A 19,906-nucleotide genomic window follows, 5' to 3' on the forward strand; every position below is an offset into this window, starting at 1 on the left:
AAAATGGGTATCATAGTGCATTTACCATACCAGCTGATCTCTTCTCTTTTCCCCTAGCATATACACAAAACCAATGAGCTATATTTATGATGGTGTCCACTATACTCGCGGTTCATGTAAATCTGCAAGAATGTTGCAAATGTTCCCACCTGCTTGAAGGTAGGGGTCAACTGGATAGTCCTGAGACATTGGAAATTTGCTGTTATCTTCAAAGATTCCTGATTTGGGAACATTTCTTTCAGATTGAAAATTGGGCATTGTAAGGAGGGAGATTAGGGCCTTACCAACTAGTTCATTAGCATCTGCTATATGAAAACAACTAGGATCTATAAATAAGGATAGACCAACTGAACACCTTGCAAATTTTGAACTGATAGTGAGCCAAAGTGTATTTGTAAAAGTTAGGATTGACAAAGCTAATTATTTTCTTTTCATAAGGCAACAATAATGGATGTTACTAATATGAACTTTCTAAACAGGAAATGCGGAAGACATTTGGGGTGAGGAAGAAGGTTCATAGATTAATAAAATAACATTGACAATATGTTAATAGAATGTTGGCTTTTAGAAATACTTAAATGGATAAAAGTTCTGCCACAACTGTACAAAGGTGAGAGAAAATCCAAGTTAAGCAACTAGAGAGCTCTGAGGCGTTCTGGGCATCACTAAGGAAGTTTATAATGAACTTGCAGGTTTTTCAAATGGTACCTTACCCCAGGGTTAAGTGAAAATGTATAAAAATGCACATTTTTAATATCATCTTTGGAATTAGTCTGCTCTGTCCCACCAATGTTAGATTATTTCAGTCTTGGATGCATTTATTGCTACTTTCCCTGTCAGAAGTATAAGTGTTTAAGCCCTTTATTTGAAATTAAATGAATTCTGAGGAGCTCGGTATATTGCAATACACACAAATGCTGGAGGAACTCAGCAGGCCAGGCAGCATCTATGGAAAAGAGTAAATAGTCAATGTTCTGAGTTCTCAGTGACTCCCTTAAATGGCAAGGCAGCTAGATAGAGTGCAATGGAAGACGTTTGGGTGCTTCCCTTCATCAGTTGGGATGCTGTGTTTAAAATTTAGTAAGTCATATTGCAGCTGCATAAGACTTTGGTTGGACAACATTTGAGTATTATGTGATTCTGGTTGCCACATTACAGGAAGATTGGAGATGTAGAAGAATTTCACCAAGATGTTGCTTGGACTAAAGTGTATTAACTGTAAGGAGAAATTTTCTGTGCAGTGTTTATTGGAGGTTGAGGATGATCCAATAGAAGTATATAAAATTACAAGGGGCACAATAGCATAGACAGACTATCCCAGGGTGGAAATTATAAGTACTAGAGGATATATAGTGGCTTTAAATTGAGAGGGGGAAATGTTAAAGGTAACTTACTATACATGGTGTTTGTAGTAAGTGGCTTTAATTCATTGCTTAGGTAAATGTTGAAGCAGTTGTAATAGCAACATTTAAAAAGCACTTAGACATATGAATAGCCAACTATTGAGGGACATAGACTATAGGCCGATGGGATTAGTTTCAACTAGCTTTGTAGTCAGCAAATATACTATGGACTGAGGGATTTGTTCCTCTGCTATATTGTTCTATAACAGTCATCAGTGATGGCATGAACTAAATTAGGGTCAGAGTTGTACAGTATAGAACCGGTCTCTTTGATGTATTTTATGATCATTGTGCCTGTGTACTATATATGAATCCCACTTGGCTGCATTAATTCTATATCCTTCCATGCTTTACTCATTCAAATAATTGTCCCAATGTCTCTTAAATAATCTTAATGTTCCTGCCTCCACCACCCTCTCTGGTAACTCACTCCAGTTTCCAATGACTCTTTATCTGTAAATAAAACCTCTCAAATCCCCTTTAAACTTCCTACCTCTCATTTTGAACCTTTGCCCTCTACTTTCAGATTCCCCGGTCATGGGAAACAGCCTCTGGCTATCTATCCTATCTCTCATAATTTTTAGATACCTCAATCATGTTGCTTTTTTGCCTCTTCCACTCTAGAGAAAACAGATCCAGTTTATCTAATTCAGGCAACATATCTAATCTGTCCTTATAACTCAAGCCTTCCAATCCAGGCAACATCCTTGTTAATTTTTTTCTGCAGTTTGGCAACCAGAACTGTATGAAATATTCCAAGGCCTATCTGAAGTTTTGTACACCTATATTGTGACATCCTAACTCTTGTACTCAGTTTGTCAGCCAGCAAAAGTAAGTACTGAAGCCTTTAATACTCCTTCTACCTCTGGTCACTTTCAGGGAATAAGATGCTACTCTTCTACCCTAGATCTCGCTAATCAATAACATTCCCCAGTCCTGGTTCATTGTCCTGCCCTGGTTTAACTTAACCAAATATATCACATCACATGCGTCTGAGTTGAATTTCCCTGCCATTCCTTTCCTACTTCCCAGATGATAAATATCTTTATGTAATCTCGAACAACTTTTTCACTGTCCACTATGCCACCAGTTTTGGTTAAATCTACGAACATGCTACATACTATCCTAATCATTGGTGTTAATATGGTATCAACAGAGGATCCAGCATATGTCATAGGCCTTCAATCTGAAAAACAACCATACATTACTGCCTTTTGCCTCCTGCCACCAACCTAATTTTATATCTTGTTGCCTAGTTCAGCCTGGATCTTGTGTGTTCTAAGCTTCGGGACCAGCCTCCAACTGGGACCTTGTCAATGTCCTTACTAAACTTCTCATTGATAATCTTTATTGCCTTAACCTTGTCAATTTTCTAGGTCAATCTTTCTTTTCAAAAAATGCAACTTTGTGAGAACTGATTTTCCATGCACAAAGCCATGGAGGCGCAAGGAGCTAGAATGGAAAAATATAGGGATTTGAGGTTATTAAGTGGTTATTACAGGGTTAGGGCTAATTGTATAATCTGAACATAAGAACAATTCAAAATTATCGGAACTCTGTTCTGTTTACTTGCATGTTTGAAACTACAATTATTTTTGTTTCAATACGCTTCGTAGCTTTATTTACAATACCACTTGATAGTTAACTTGGACAGAGGAATTGCACTGGAATACTTTTTCCCAAGGCCCATTCCCATCTTCTATCAGATTTCTTCTTCTTCAGCCCTTTCTTTACCTTTCCACCTGTCACCTTGCAGTTTGTACCCCTTCCAGTTTGTACCCCTTCCTCTTTACTCACCTTTCTATTATGGCTTCTTTCTACTTCCTTTCTAGTCCAGATCTCAGCCTGAAACCTCAACTGTTTATTCCTCTTCACAGATACAGCATGGCCTGCTGAGTTCCTCCAGTATTTCATCTGTTACTCAATTCCTTTTTAGTTACCAAATTACAGGAGTGTCATTTAGAGGCCTACAAAATCAATCTAGGAAGAATAGAAGTTAAATAGGCATTGAGTATTTCATGTCTTTTATTTTTATTTTTTGGACAAAGAAAGCAAACTCTTCTTTCAAATGTTAAACAACTCCATGTTTTTGCAGAATAGCTGTTTTAAGACAATCCAAGAATCGTAATCTTTACTTCCCAGGATTGAACCATACATGCATGCAATAATCCAACATAGAATGGAATATATATATACACTAGGGAGAATATGTACACCTGTAGGACAAACACTAAATATTTATCAGTATATACGCTTTATACAGTGTACAACAATGCCATAAAGATACCTGCTGTATCATGGTTTTTAGTGACCTCTGTGTTAAAGGCTACAAAACATGCTTCAACACAGGAATTCTCTAGTTTGTACCAAACATCAGGGATCAGCAATTATCTTTCTTTTCAAATCATAAGAAGAATTCCTATCCTTTACCAAGTGAAATTACTGAATACAAGGTCACTGTCACTTTTTTAATCCTTGGCTTTTTAAAGTTTCTGTATTGTGTACTGACCATTGCAAAACTAATGAAAAGCAAATGCCACTCAAAGCTTTGGTAATATATTATAAATCTGAGTTCTCATGAAGTCAATTATGACTGTTGTAAGAACTTGATTCAGTGAACAATTTCAATTATTAATGTTAATGGAGAAAATCTGAGTTCTCATTAAATCAATTATGACAAATATAAGAACCTGAATCAGTGAACAGTTTTCAATTAAGAATGCCAATAGGGAAAATTCTTGAGTTCACCGGGGAACATCCTTATTTGCATGTACTTGCTCTATATGTATATGTAACAGGCAGCAGCAACAATTTTATACAAAATGCAACTCAGTTACATTATACATTTGCCATCATGCTATATACACAGCTCAGACAAAAACAATGCTAGTGCTACTAAACTTACCCACTATTTCTAATAAGTGTACAATAATAAATACAGAGTCACCAGCATTGTCTTAACTCTGTACCGTACTCTTACCCACCATATTGCAATTTTGAATAAAACTCTGAAATAATGTCATGATGCTAGACAATGTGTTTTGAGATTTATAAGTCTGATTTTCATCTTATTCCAGTGTTCAGCAAAACTAATGATACAGCTTTGGCCTCAATGGCAAATTTATTGCACTTACCCATTATCTGTCTTTGCTTTGTGAACATTCTAATCTGCCCTAAATGTTATAAGGCTCTATTTTTTCCAGTTATGGCCAGGATACATCTTTCTGTTATAAATTGCACAATTTAAATAGCAGGACACTGTTCACCAAAGCTATCATTGGACTCAAAACATTTCTGTAAGTGGTGTTTGAGTTTTCTTCGTCATAAACATATTTATATTCTTATATACCAACTCATTGTAGCTCTTGACATTTAAAGAGTTTTTTTCTTGGGTGTGGAGACAGCATGATTAAATACAACATGCAATCCCTCACACTGAGCACTTTATAGACAATAGACAATAGGTGCAGAAGTAGACCATTCGGCCCCTCGAGTCTGCACCGCCATTCTGAGATCATGGCTGATCATTCACTATCAATACCCAGTCCCTGCCTTGTCCCCATATCCCTTGATTCCCCTATCCATCAGATATCTATCCAGCTCCTTCTTGAAAGCATCCAGATTAAACTGCATCCAGATGCAGTTTAATATGCATCTTAAACAAGTCTATACAATTGCTAGGGCCAAAAACATTAGCATCTTTTGGTAAATATATTTGACCCAAAATAAGATTTCCTGCTTCAGATTTATACATAAAACAAAAATTCTGTCAACATTCAGTGTTTTATATAGGATCATCAGATTTGGGTTACGCAGAAGAGTTTCCTCTGGATACAAAGGTGAAATTTGTTTTCAAATGTTGTCCTAAATTATTTTTGTAGAACAAAATTCAAATATTGTTTAGTTTTGTTTTTGAGGTGGAAAGAAAAGTACTGTTTCAGTAATTTGCAATGATTCCTACTGGAGCCAGGTTGGGACCATTTCTTGTAATCTTTCCAGGCAGTGAATTTTGATCCACGCTTCTTGCTTTAGCTTCAGGATAAATTGGATTCATGAAGTTCCAGCCTCTGGGATGGATGTAACCCAGTTTTGAGATTTCTGCTGAAAAAATTGATCAGGTATGAAAAAAATAATTACCATAAGATGTGGAAAGTAAAGTAAAACATGAAAATGCAGAACAAATAAATCAGGGATGTAATGGTATAATGAGTGATTATGAGCTTACTAAATTTAACAATTCAATGTTCTCTTGTAGGGTTTCTACATTTCAAAAATAAAACTATACAGAATAGAGGAAAATTGAGTGCTACAGTTTTTAATTAACTTAAAATAGTAAATACTTGCCAACCAGATGAATAACAATGAATTTTTGTTCCCCTTTATATAAAATGTAATGTCTAATGATCCAATTGTAAGCATAAGCAATCTTTTGTACAAAAATAGCAACAGTGGCTGTTTGGGCAGCCAGTTAAAACAGATTCAATCATTGCAAACTTAGTATTCAGTCTAGAAAAAGTTTCAGTTTCAAAACAACATCAGCAATTAGAGGCAGGTTGAGCTAGCTCTCAGGCTAAAGAAAGACTAGCCGGGGATGTGTCAATAATTTTGGATGGCACTTTTTGAGGATATCCATATCTGGTGGAGAGTGCAAAAGAGATTCACTGAAATAATATCTGGGATGAAGAACTTCTGTTAAGAAGCCTATGAGGCTACACTTGTACTCTTTGGAAAAGGAAAACTTTGAGAGATTTAAAAAGAAAAACCTGTCATATGAGTAACCACTAAACAGATTTAGGAAACTGGCAAAAGCACCAGGGATGAGAAGAGATTTCTTTGTTGTAGTTTTGAGTTGCTAAGAATTGGTGTACATTTACTAGAGGGTAGAGGGTGCTGGGTATAGATAGACTTTTAGAAGGTAGTTGGATAAGTATTTTAAAAAGCTGAAGGACTTTGTGGATTGAGAAGGGAAGTAACCCTAATTAGATTGCTCATAAAGACATAAGCTAAATGACCTTTGGTATTCCTCCCCTAAATTATCTTGCAATCATTCTTCTATTAAGGAAGTGCTTAAAACCTGTTGCCTGTCCTAATTATCAGTTTGATAATGTCTTGTTGATAGCCTTGGGATTTGTTACTGCATTGACAGCACTGAAAGCTAAGGTGTATAATTATGATAGGCGATCTCAGATTTTGAAAAATGTATATATGAAAAGTAAAGAACAATTTTAACTAAAATTTAGTCCTGCAACCCTCAACTCAAATCTATTTTCAGATTATGGATCTACTTTGGCTGCTGTCCAGTGATGACATAAATAATAAATTGCTATTTCACTATTTCTAGGAAGCTTAAATAGCAGAAGAAACATTAACTATTGGGCATAAATCAACACAGCAGGAACAGACAAATTAGGAATTTGGTTACTTCAGCCTGCTCTGCTGTTTAACAAGGCCATGACTGATCTTATTGTAAGTTCAACAAATTCCTGCCTGCCGCACAACAATCTTTCCTCTATTATCAACACTCTTATCCACCACTGCTCCTTTGAGGATACTCAACCCTCAGTGCTGGTTGTATTGCATTTAATCATCAATGGAAGACTGCAGTAGAAAGAGAAAATATAAATAGAAATTCAGTCTTTCCAAACCTGGCAAAAGCATTGAACTTGAGTGGATCATAAAAAGGTAAGATAATGATGGAGCTTATGGTCTGTTCTCATTATATGTAGGTTTGAAACTTTAGAGTTTCAGTTTCTCCAATATTAAGTATGAAATGCGTAGAGGGGATGGAATTTTAGAAGTGCATCTAAGAGTGGTTTCTGAGTCAGTACATAGATGGTCCTGCTAAAGATGTACTAGTGATTGGGATGTCAGCGTAAGTGCATTTATGAGATAATGACTGCAACTCTAAGTTTCAAAATAATTATTGAAAGGGATAAAGTGATCTGGAATCGGGGGAAAGCTGATTTTAATATCATACGATAGGACCTGGCAAAAGTAAACTGGGTGCAGTAGCTTGCAGGTCCTACTAATTGAAGACTTATATAACTATAACAGTTAATGAGGCAAAATTGCTCCCCTAAACATGAAAGGTAAGGTCAGCAAGAAAAAGAAACTCTGAGTTGGATCAAAAAAAAGCATATGGCAAGTATAGAGAATTGAAACTAAAGGAAGTCCAACAGGAGCATAAAAAATGCGTGTGGATTGAGGGAAGTATTTAGAAGAAGTGGAATAAAGGGACATAAAATATCAGCAATGAAAGGTATTAGGCATGTGACATTTTATTAAGTATAATTAAGGCTCAGCAGATAATTGGGATAACTGTGCAAGGACCAACAGATACCAAGAGAGCAATCTGGGGCTTCAAGCAATACTTCTCATCTCTATTCATAAAGGAGAAAGACATTGTAGTGGAAGAATTCAGGCAGGGGAAATACAGAAGTTCTAGAACTTATTATTAATTACAAGAGGATATAAGACATAGATACTTATTCATATTTAAGCATGAATGGAAAATAGCTGAACTGATATCTTCATTCAGAAGGACAGAAGGGAAAAGCCAGGTAATTACAGGCTCATAGATTTATTATCAGTGGTAGGGGTGCAGATGGAAATTTTTTTGAAGGACAGATTGATCTAGACTTGATAAGATATGGATTATTCAAAGATAGCTTGTTTTTATTAGGGGCAGATTCTATGTGACCAATTTGATTTTGTGTTTTCTTGAGGTTATAAATATACTCTGAGGAAAATACAGTTTACTATAATCTGGACTTAAAATTGACATTTGACAAGGGTTTCATGTGGGGAAACTGGTCCTAAAGGTTAGACGCCATGAGATCTAAGTAAAGCTGTCAAAATTGGTTCTAAACTTGTCTTGGTAATGGAGTTTTTAGTAGGAGTAAAGATTCCAAGGGAAGTAGGAGTTTTTAGTCATTAGAAGCCTGTGTCCAGTTTGGTGCTCACCAATTGGTATAAATTAATGATTGTGATACGATTAGCAAATTCACTATTGCCATGCAAATCAGAGGAACATAGATGGTGAAGAAGACAGTGGGTTATGGGATGATTTTGATATGCTGGTAAATTGAGCAGAGCAGCAGCAGATGGAATTCAGTCTTAATAAGAGATGGACTAACAAGGGTAGAACATACATAAAGAATACTGAGGGACCTTGGTCTTCAAGTCCAAGAATTCACTAGTGGTAGATAAGGTAGTGAAGAAGGAAGTTGGTTACTTGCCATGATTAGCAGGGGGCACAGGATATTATGGTACAATGTCATGGAATTTTGGTTAGGTGCAACTTAGATTGACAAACTATAAGAAAAACATGATTGCACTGAAAAGTATACAGGTCTGATTCATCAGGATATTGCCTGTAATGTAGTGTTTGAGTGACAAGGATAGACTGGTTAGTTTTCCTTGGAATTAAGAAGGCTGATATGGCCCCAAACAAAGGTATAGAAAATTGTGAAGGACAGAGACAGGGTAGATTGTAGGAAACTTTTCCCCATACCAGAGATGTCTAAAAATAGAGGGAGTAGGTTTGAGGAAAGTAGGAAATCTGTTTTCCACCCAAAGTGTGGTTGGAATCTGGAATACAGTGAGAAAGGTGGTGGGGGCACATACTCCCACAACATTTAGGAAGTACCTAGATGAACTCGCATTGCATCTTGAATGTCAAGACTTCATACCGTGCTGGGTTCAGTGATTGCATTGATGGACTGACCAAGGAGGTTTCTGTGCTGTTCTATAACATTTTAAAATGGCTGAACACTCTCTACCAACTTTTATGCTAATATTTAGCAAACACTGTCCTAATATTTCCTTAGGTTTTCACCTATAGCCCAATGATAATGTAGCAGCTGGGATATACTGTATGTATATAATAGTGTTTGGTACTCTAGCTGACCTAAAAAAACCTCATGTTTAACCTGTCACCCAATTATCTGTTTATAATAATTTCTTGATATTAGCCATAAAGAAAACATTTTATGTTGTTGATAAGCATCTTGCATCTTTGTATGGACGAGCATGAAAACTGTTAGATGTAAATGAGACAGTTGCAGGCAACAGACCTAAAACATGCAACAATTTTACTGGTAGTACTGTTAGCAGTCAGCAAAGAGATCTGATCTCTCATAGCACATGCTAATAATAATACATTATTACCAACCTTTGTTGTCATTTGGGGAGGTTTTAGCATCAGAAATTGTGCAATCATTCATCTGAACAGACTCACAAAAGAGACAAAGGCACACAGGGAAGAGAAGGTCAGAAAGGAGAAACAATAACTTTAAATGCTCACCTATCTCCATCCTGTCTGAGCAAGGATATCACCCCTTTCAATTTCCTATCCTTACAAATGAGAAGCTCTTTGTGATTTATGCTGCGGCAATATTCTTTGAAGTCCTTTGATGCTTCACCCAAAGATCTATTCTTAAAATTTGTTAATGTTCAGTTGGAGAGGCCTTCGCACCTCTACATATAATCAACATATCACTGAATAGCAATGAACAGTGGGTATTCGAATTGAATTCCCTGTTTGTGGTTCAGTGGTTGAGGATATGTAGTCCACCATCCTTCAATGTAGCAGACATCAGAGCAGTGACTGATTTTGATTAAAGAACAATACACCAACACTTGAAAAACACACTAGATCATTTAAATACAGAGCCTCACAATGGATAACAAGCTCTGAGCCCTTTTCCCATTAGAAATAAAGATAATGACCTGAGCAAAAACTCTGTAGAGTCACAATTATTAAATAATAATTGCTTCTCCTGCCATTGGCTGTATGTATCCAGCATGAATTTTAAAGGTGTGAGGTTCAGTTCTTCACTTTAAACTGGAATATCTTTGTAGCATCCTGATTTTCCTATCATAGGCCCATGTAAGTGAACTGCTCTCATTTTTTATCATATATTATGGAAGGTAAATGCAGGGTCATTTTGGGGAGGCAAAGCACTGCAGATCAGAGGAAGATGCCACACTTTGCTGATTATCTGGATTTCTGTGTAACCAGAGTAGGAAAGAGTGGTGGCCTTAATGACATTAATGAACCTAATCAGCTTTAATGGCAACAGTGATCTCGTGGTCATTAATACCAATATTACTAGTTTATAATTTTAAAATTCCAAAATAATTAATAATGGTTAAATTCTATTGTTGGGATTTGAACTCTGCTCTCTAATTCATTAATCTTCCCCTGTTGGTACCTAGTTACAACCACTATGTCTCCACTGTCACCAGATGGGAATGTACTGCTGCTTCACCTTTGAATGAAAGGAATGCTTCAAAGTTATTAGATTACAGTGCACCATTTTGCTAATAATACTCAAGTCTAAGATTTTGCATAGTCTATAAAAGGATTTGTGCCCTAGCTGATGCTTGGCGAAATATATCAGGAAAAGTAAACATACTTGTATTTACATGTTAATTATTACTGAATTCACACAGTTTTCAACAAAGCTTACCTCCAAATTACTTCTTGCTTTTTTCAAAACATCATGTGTCCTTGTAACTGAAAAACATAAGTTTTGTTGTTATCTGGTGCAGTATTTCCATTGATATACTTGTGGTGAACTCCGTGTGCCTGTCTGGACACGCCCCCTGCTGACTGCTCCTGTGGCTCCTCCCACAGACCCCTGTGTAAAGGCGATCTTAGCCTGGGGCCTGGCCTCTCAGTTTCCAGGATGTAGTATGGTGGTCACTCACTGCTGGTTCCTTCTTCCAGTCAATAAAAGCCGATATCTCGCCTTTACGTCTCAGAGTGAGTTATTGATGGTGCATCAATACTGAAGCATGTCAGCAAACATTGTAACAAAAAGCTTTTGCATATTGTCACCTTCCAGCAGGAACCACTGGTTACAGATCGGGGCAGAGACTGATTTATGTACAAGGTGATATACATACTCAATGTAGTGATTAGAAAAGGAGAAGTAAATTTTGCTGTCCTAATTTATATTGGTTTCCTCAGCAAAGAGTGGCAGTCACTTCAGTAGTAAATAAGGCTTCGCCTATGAGAATGTTAAATAGGATAATGCTTTTATAATTTTAAAGGCCTATGTGAGGGTTTAATGAACAATTTATGGTAGATGACTTTCAATAAAATTCTTGCTGGGTTGATAATAGTGAAGCACTTTCTGATCCAATGTATTCAGGTCATAAGGCAGCAATTTTCTTGAAATTGAGCCCTAGATCCCAGGGTAAAATAGTGGAAAGGAGTGGTGAGTGTGTGGTGCTGTAAAAGAGATGTGTAGTAGTCAGGTTGCTTTGCATAAATGGTATGGAGCTAAAATTCTAGAGAGGTTCCACACATAGAAGTCAGCCTCTGTATAAGAATAGTTGGACCATTAAAGAATACAGGTATGGATTATGCAAGTTTTGTGAATAGCTGAAGTAGAAATGATGGGGGTGGGTGGTCAGTAATGAAGAGGAAAGAGCAGGAGTAGTGCATATTTTGTGAAAAATTGGAGAACATGAAGGAGATCTTGGTTTAGTGACGGATGAATGCTTAAATAAGATTATGAAGGTAGGGTTAAGTTTACAGGAAAGGCTGCTGTTTCTGAAAGAAATGTGTTATCGCTTGGTCTCAAAGGAGTATGTAATAGCACTTTACAGATAGATCCAGTCTTCTTGTAATGCATTCGAATACTAGTCAATAATTTTACTTTACAGAAAATGCACAAAAAATAGGCATGGCTTGCTTCCTGAGATTAGTTTTGACAACTGCAATTGATCCCACATTTGTTAAGCTAAAAGTCCAGTGCAATGAGGAGGGTTAAATTTACTGCAATCTTTCTCAATTATGCAGTCAATTTGGTATTTCATACAAATTCAAAGAAAGGATTATTTTACATATGTTCACAGTCCAATCTATCTTAACAGCCAAGCGGCAAACAGACATGCTGACAAGATTAAGTAACACTTTTGAATGACAGGCATTCTTTTTCTATTAGGAATCAAAATATGCAGCATTGTTAGGTATTGATTCGACATACGTTGGCTGACAATGAACTGTTCCATTCCTTCTTTCACTTGGTTAGTAGCCTTTAGGCGACTGATTGCATTCTGCAATAGGTTTTCTTGCTCTGTTATTTTATTCCTCAGTCTGCAAATCTCTTCCTGATCCTGCAATAACCACAAGATATTTATCCCAGGAATGGAATCTGCATGAATGTTATAATATGCAAATACTTCAACACAAATTTTATGACAGGCTGAATCCTCCTTGCAATTAAAAGAATTGCTTTTAGATGCTATCTTTAAGCGGTCTCATGACATACTAATGCATTTACAACCAATTAAGTACTTCTGAAATGTAGTGGTTACTGTGGTAATTGTAGGAAACAAGACAATTTGCACAAAAAAATCCCCGTAAAAACAATGCGGTAATGATCAGATCATTTGGTTTTGTTATTTTAGTTTGGAACTGATCTGTCCAGGCTTGTGTTGGACCTTTTATGCCCCCCCAGGAACAGTACACTGCTTTGATTTAATATGTAGTTCAAGTTCAAATTTATTGCCATCTGTATATATACCCAGCAAAACGAAACAACATTCCTCTGGGCCATGGTGTACCCACAAAACACATAAAACAAAGGATAACCACAAATAAGTTAATACAACCTAATTCAAAGTACGTGTAGTGTGCAGTACAGATAAACAGCAATTGGTCCATCACTGTTGGGCACTGGAACAATGATGACAGCCTTGAAGCCTACAGGGACTGTTGCAAAGTGATATGAAAGAAGAGTCCCATTGGGAATACAGCTCTTGCTTAATTCTATACAGATCATCAAGCTGTATTTTGTACTCTGGAGGAGGACCTGTATCAATGACTTTTTGCCTCAAAAGTGAGTGTCAGCATGGAGCTAATGGTAATATTTAATGTACAGTCGGCCCTCCTTATCCGCGGGGGATTGGTTCCGGGAACCCCCGCAGATACCAAAAAACACGGCTGCTTAAGTTCCTTATTTAACCTGTCTCAGTGCGGTGGACTTTAGGACCTGCCACAGCTCTGAATCCACAGTGTTTCTGTTCATGAAAATAATCACGATTGAAAATAACGTGGAAGTAATAAAACGATTGGAAAGTGGTGAAACACAATCAGTCATTGGAAAAGTGTTAGGCTACAGTCAGTCAACAATCGGAACAATTTTAATTGAGCGTGTGAAAGGCACTGCCCCGATGAAAGCTACAATTATTACTAAGCAACGCAGTGGTTTAATTATTGAAATACATACATTTCTTAAGTGTTTTATGTGCATAGAAAGGTAAAATATATTCTATATATTAAGACAAACGTTTGACTGACGCTAAATAATACCGGATGTACCTGTTCCGACTTCAAGTCCAACTTAAAGACAGACTCAGGAATGGAACTTGTTCATAACTTGGGGACTGCCTGTACTTTTAACTCATCTCTAGATGACTTATAATACAATGTAAATAGTTGTTATACTGTATTGTTTAGGGAATAATGACAAGAAAAAATAGTCTGTACATGCTCAAACAATGAGTGCTGGAGAGAGAACTTCCAAGTTTTCCCAATCTGTGGTTGGTTGAATCCGCGCAAGTGGAACCCATGGATAAGGAGGGCTGACTGTACGTACAAATTAGTTTTTAAAGTTTCTATTCTGCTTAGAACCTTTCTGACATCCTGTGAGTGATTAACAATGCTTTTTCAGTATACAACAAATAAATCTTACTGTAAGATAGACATTCCTCCCTGTTTCTCTTGCCACCCATTTTCATTGATATGATTTAATCTTAAGCCTCCTGTATATCGGTGAGACCCGACATAGATTGGGAGAACACTTCGTCAAGCACTTTCGCTCCATCTGCCATAAAAAGCAGGATTTCCTGGTGGCCACCCATTTCAATTCTACTTCCCGTTCTGACATGTCAGTCCATGGCCTCCTTTACTGCCATGATGAGGCCACACTCGGGTTGGAGGAGCAACACCTTGAATTCTGTCTGAGAAGCCTCCAACCTGATGGTGTGAACATCAATTTCTTGACCTGGTTATTGTCCCCACCCATCCTCTCCTTCACCATTCCTCATTCTTGTTTTCTTTTCACACCTTCTCTTACTTGCCCATCAGCTCCCCTTAGGTGCTCCTCCCACTTCCCTTTCTTCCATGGTCTTCTGTCCCCTCCTATCAGATTCCCCCTCCTGGTTTCACCTGCCATCTGCCACCTTGTACTTCTTCCTCCCCTCCCCGTAATTCTTGTCCTGACTTCTTCCCCCTTCCTTTCCAGTCCAGATGAAGGGTCTCGACCTGGAGAGTCGACTGTTGTTCCCATCTACAGATGTTGCCTGAATGGCTGAGCTCCTCCAGCACATTGTGCATATTGCTGTAGATGCCCAGCATCTGTAGTACCTTGTGTCCCTGATTTAACCTTGATGTCTTTGAATGAGGATCTGAACATGGATCACTTTTAAATTGCCTTCCAACAATCAGTATTAGTGCTTCTGACACGAGTAACATTGATAGATTTAAGTACCAGCGAGTCTCATTACTGGAAGATCATTCAGTAAATGACCACACTTCTGACCATGAGCGGCACTGTCACACTATATAAATCATTATAACACTGAATTACACTGGAAAAAGGCTGAGATCTTAGGAAGAAATGCAATATCCACCTCAAAAAAAAAACTACCAGATGTTTTACTTTAGGATTCATCATTGTTTTGGAGATTAGTCTCTGCTGGAAAGTTGGAACAGAATAGGGGTGCTTTATTCAGTTATGATGCTTATTTTTGAATGCTGCTCTGAATGATATAGTGTAGTGAAACATTCAGAACAATACAATAATGAAATGACTATTGCAAAAACAAGCTTGATAAATTCCAGAATTTTCCAGAAATGAGCAGTGCTAACATTTTTAACAGTATAATACATCTGAAAATGGAGGATGAAGAACACTGATTGATACACAATTCAGAAAAGTAATTATTGTAAATTAGTCTTGTCACCTACTTAAAGGAATGGTCTATTGTGGAATCCCATTTGAGGAAAGGACAAAGAAACTTTTTTAGAAAAAGGTTACATGCATGAAAGAGGAAAAGATCAATCTTCAGTTCCACTGCGCAACAACTGTATAAGTATAATTGTATAATGTTCATATTAAGCTTATCTGAGAGACTTGCCTTTTGATTTTGTACATCACTGTCTGGATTTGGCAGAGTAGTTCTCCAAAACATTTTTAGCAATGAACAAGTTTCATTCAAGATCTGATGCAGTGTATTGGTATTGGAGAAGAGCTGCTTGACTGTCTCATGGTCCAAATGCTGCACAGGTAAATTTGCAAATAAAAAACAAAATTTTGAGATTATTTTTCCCTGCACACAAAATTCTTGTCCTAATTTACAGCCAGACTTTATACATTTAGAGCTCTTAAAATTAGAAGGGATATTAATAATCAACAACTGAGTTGTATGAACTCATTAGACATAGGTTTGATGTTCTTCCTTCTTTATGGAGCCATTATTCTCTGAGGAGTGTTATGTACCCCCAGGGTTCAGTTTTTCTGTGGACTGTCTCTTTGAAACGCTGGAAGAATTGAGACTGACTTTTGCTCTGTTGGATTTCTACTGACTACAGAATTGCTGGGTTGCTGTGGTGAGCAGCTTGTGTTTACATCTACTACAGTGTGTTTGGACTAATACATAGACACTGCCTGCTTCTGATTTATTATGGTGATGAGAGGTGGAGTTATTTGATGGACAATGGATGTTTATGGTTCCTCGCAGCATGTTTATATCAAGCAAGATTAGGTGATTCTCTCACTGACATACAGAGACACATAGTCAGAGTCGAGATGGTTTCGATCATGGAAAGACACTAGTGAGTGGGGTCGTTGGTTTAAACTTTCAGTAGCCCAAAGGGGTGAGTTGAGATCGATCCAGAGTATTGATAAATGACTCTCACAAGTGCTGCAACTAGAAGAAGTTTGCAGAGAGAAGCAGAGAGGCAAGGTTTGAAACAGAAGAAACCTAGTGACAAAGAGATCACTATTTAGACTCTCTCCAAGTAGCCCGTAATGGTGAATTTGATTCCATTCGAATACTAAAGTGTGGTTGTCACATAGTTAATCCATAGGAGTGGGTTCTCTGGTGGGGGGGAATACCACGTGTGTGTTAACCCTTGTCTGGGTGAGGTAGTTCACTGAAGAAGGCAGCCCTGTAGCAAATCACTGTTGGAGCTACTTCGTATGTCATGGGACTGGATAAGTGGCTATCATGTTGTGTGATTGGGCTAATCTTGTGGAATCTACCGGTGTGTCTACCCTTGCCTGGGTGGTAGTTTTGCCTTGAAGATGGTTCCCTTTGTGATAAGCTACTGTTGGTGGTAATCCATACGTGGATTTGGTTTGAGTATCCTGTGGCCACCACTTTGGGATGACCCGTAGCTGAATTCGGGTATGGTATTGTGGTAACCACTTGTGAGAAAGGGTATTCTGTGAAGATCACTGTTGGTGATACTTCATATGTGGATTCGGAGCTGACGACAGACGATCAATGACACCCGTTTACTTGTTTTTCTCCTACCGTGGATTTTGCCTTCAGATTACAAATACCTCTCTCATACCTCAATTCCATGGATTGAACTGAACTTTCTTACATACCATCGTAAGACTGTAGCTCTTGCCACCTGAGCTTGAATAAGTTTGGGAACTTTATTTTTACACCTATATATGCATAACACTGCTAATTCTTGGTTTACCTGATTTAAGTTACTATATTACTATAATAAAAATAGTGGGTTTTAACATCAAAACCAGATTCCAGGTGTATTCTATTGCTTCTGATACTTTTACAGGATTGTGTGTATGTAACAGAAGTATTAAATCATCTTTGTCTAAACTTAATATAATTAGCACACAGCTAATTAAATTAGCTTCTCTTTGAAGGATTAATTGTATAGCATTTTTTTCTTAAACTGTGTTGTTGGCACAGCAGAATTTCAATATAGTAGCTTAGGGTTAGATGATCAGCTTTTATTAATTATGAACATATAATATAGGCTTCATCGGTATGTGAAATATGGCAATGCAGGTTTCAATTAAAATTTTCTACTCAAATGTGCTCAATGCGCAATTATAATGATGACTTGGGAATTCAATGTAGTGGATAACAATGTGATAAGCAATTTCTTGTTTTTCCAGTTACCTTGAATCCATCAATTTCCAAAAAAGCAGCATTGACACAGGATTGGACAATAGACTCCATTCTTTGAACCAGCATTCTGCCCTCCGTAATCTGTTGCTGGAGGGCATTGTAGTCATCAATGTGCCCAATCACATGAGATCCATTTTTCTTGGCAAAGGAACCATGAGGAAGCTCATCATCTATTAAGGAACAGGAGATGTGGCTCAAGGAATCACTGAGATAAGCATCTAAAATAAAAAGGGGACCAGAATTTCAATACATAGTGCATCTCTAACAAAGGAAAACATTGCAAGATAAAGGCAAGTTGTACATAGGGGAAGAGATATTAGGAAGTGTTTGGCCAAAATGGGTAGTTTGAGTAGTGTAAAGAAGGTTGATTACTTTAGATGAATTTCAGAACATGGAGCTAGGGAGCTGAAGTCACAATTGGCAATTGTGAAACAGAGACTAAAGGTGGAGGTGCACATCAGAAAGTGGTGGTAACATCCTTAAAATCACCTCTGCATCCTTAAAATGCACATCCTGCTGCATCACTCCTCTGGTATGTAGTCATCAGAACTGTGGCACGTAACTACTATGTTATACAATTATAGCATGATCTTCCTGCACTTATATAATGTCTCTGGCCGATACAGGCAAATACTCAGGTTTTTTAAAAAATCACTAGTCCTGCTCCCTTCAGTGATCTATTCCTTTAGATTTCTTAGTATATGACAACTTAAGGTGTTCACCCTTGCATTGTTTTGCCTTCTGAAATAGACTACCTTTTTTACTTGAATTCCCACTTGCTTCCTTTGTGCTCACCCTATTAATCCACTAATAACCAAACTTTTCTTTCCCATTATCAACGACCCTAGCAATTTTGGTATCAATATCAAACTTATTAACTGCAGTCTACGTTTAAATCCAATTTAGAACAGTATAACACAGGAATAGGATCTTCAGCCCAAAATGTCAGTGTCATCCATTACACCATTTTAAACTGCACATGGTTTTTTATTCCTCCATTTCCAGCCTGTTCACGTGTCAGTCAAAATGCCCCTTAAATATTGCTGTCAAATCTGCTTCCATGGAAGTGCAGGTTATTAACCATGCATTAATTCTTTACTTTTTCTCAACTTGCACAATTATTGCTGTTATACCTGCTTCCACCACATAGGTTAGGTAGCATCTATGGAGGGGAGTAAACAGTTGATATTTTGGGCTGAGACCTTCCATCAGAATTGGAAGGGAAGTGGGAAGAAGCTAGAATAAGACGATATGGGGAGGGGAAGGAGCAGAAAATATACTCTCCCTCTTTTCTTTCTTTTTATATTGTTGATTGTTCATTCCATAGGTGCTGTCTGACCTGATTTCCTTCTGTATTTTGTGATGGTACAATTTCTAGTTCACTTTTGCTAAATCATATCTTTTGCCCTAATATATCTCGTCTAAGCCCAGTTTAGAAGAGTTACTCCTGCACTATACTTGTCTTTTTTTTTCCACAATCACGGTAAATTTAACTGAATTAGGATTATTGCTTCCAGAATGTCCTCACGATGATATCCTTTCCACTCAACTAGATTCATTCCTTAAAACTTTTTCTCTTGTATCCTTATTTGAATGATTTTTAAAAAAATCATGGCAACAAATTATTTACCAAATAATCCAAGTAAAATTAAAATCAGTGTGATAGTTTACAAAGAATATAGCATCAAAATCTAAAATGACACACTCGCACACATAGATCACTATAAAGTTATAAGCAGGTGGGACAGGAGTTAAACAGAGGTGTGTGAGAGAGAGAGACAACAGATACATATACTGGACAAAGACAAAATGCAACAGGTAAACAGATAGTTGATAGGCAAGGTGTTAGGCAAATAACAGGCGAGGAAACAGACATGTTAAAGGATATCAGAGGATACAAACTTACCATTCTGCTGTGATGTATCTTCTACATTAAGATCTACCACAGAGGAAACTGCCTTAGACTGCGTTTGAAAAGATGAAAACATACCAGTGTCTCGAACAGGTGGTGAGGGCACGCAATCTACAAAGTTCATAAACAACACAAAACATCAGAAAACAAGTGAATTTTGTTTTCAGAATAGAAACATAGAAAAACTATGGCACAATACAGGCCCTTTGGCCCACAATGCTGTGCCGAACATATACCTACTTTAGAAATTACCTAGGGTTACCCATAGCCAGGTTTTTCTAAGCTCCATGTGCCTGTACTGGCTCTTCTTATATTTACATGCTAAACATAGATATTTTTTCACTTACAAATATCAGCTGCAGTATTCAAAACCAGGAGAAGCATTAAGATAGTTACTGAAACA

The 19,906-nt window shown here is 37.3% G+C and overlaps 1 protein-coding gene and 1 long non-coding RNA gene across 8 annotated transcripts in view; one reads left to right on the plus strand and one right to left on the minus strand.

Annotated features, from left to right (window-relative positions):
• The first annotated feature begins 57 nt into the window (after window positions 1-57).
• On the plus strand, window positions 58-7,077 carry LOC132402007 (uncharacterized). The gene is made up of 3 exons (XR_009514773.1): window positions 58-159; window positions 5,436-5,521; window positions 6,745-7,077. It is a non-coding gene; the product is annotated as an uncharacterized LOC132402007 (long non-coding RNA).
• The window catches only part of pde4dip (phosphodiesterase 4D interacting protein), a 417,345-nt gene continuing 400,850 nt past the window's right edge, over window positions 3,412-19,906 (minus strand). For 6 of the 7 annotated variants that reach the window (XM_059984447.1, XM_059984446.1, XM_059984443.1 and 3 more), the window contains 6 exons: window positions 19,498-19,614; window positions 17,583-17,809; window positions 15,561-15,701; window positions 12,404-12,533; window positions 10,877-10,923; window positions 3,412-5,504 (listed from right to left, as the gene is read on the minus strand). In XM_059984447.1, coding sequence (XP_059840430.1) covers window positions 5,454-5,504; window positions 10,877-10,923; window positions 12,404-12,533; window positions 15,561-15,701; window positions 17,583-17,809; window positions 19,498-19,614 — 713 coding nt within the window. In that variant the 3' untranslated portion in view covers window positions 3,412-5,453. The remainder of the gene's footprint in view (window positions 5,505-10,876; window positions 10,924-12,403; window positions 12,534-15,560; window positions 15,702-17,582; window positions 17,810-19,497; window positions 19,615-19,906) is intronic. The other variant, XM_059984442.1, reaches the window with a different exon arrangement.

Source organism: Hypanus sabinus, chromosome 11, assembly GCF_030144855.1.
Source record: "Hypanus sabinus isolate sHypSab1 chromosome 11, sHypSab1.hap1, whole genome shotgun sequence".
Taxonomy (NCBI): domain Eukaryota; kingdom Metazoa; phylum Chordata; class Chondrichthyes; order Myliobatiformes; family Dasyatidae; genus Hypanus; species Hypanus sabinus.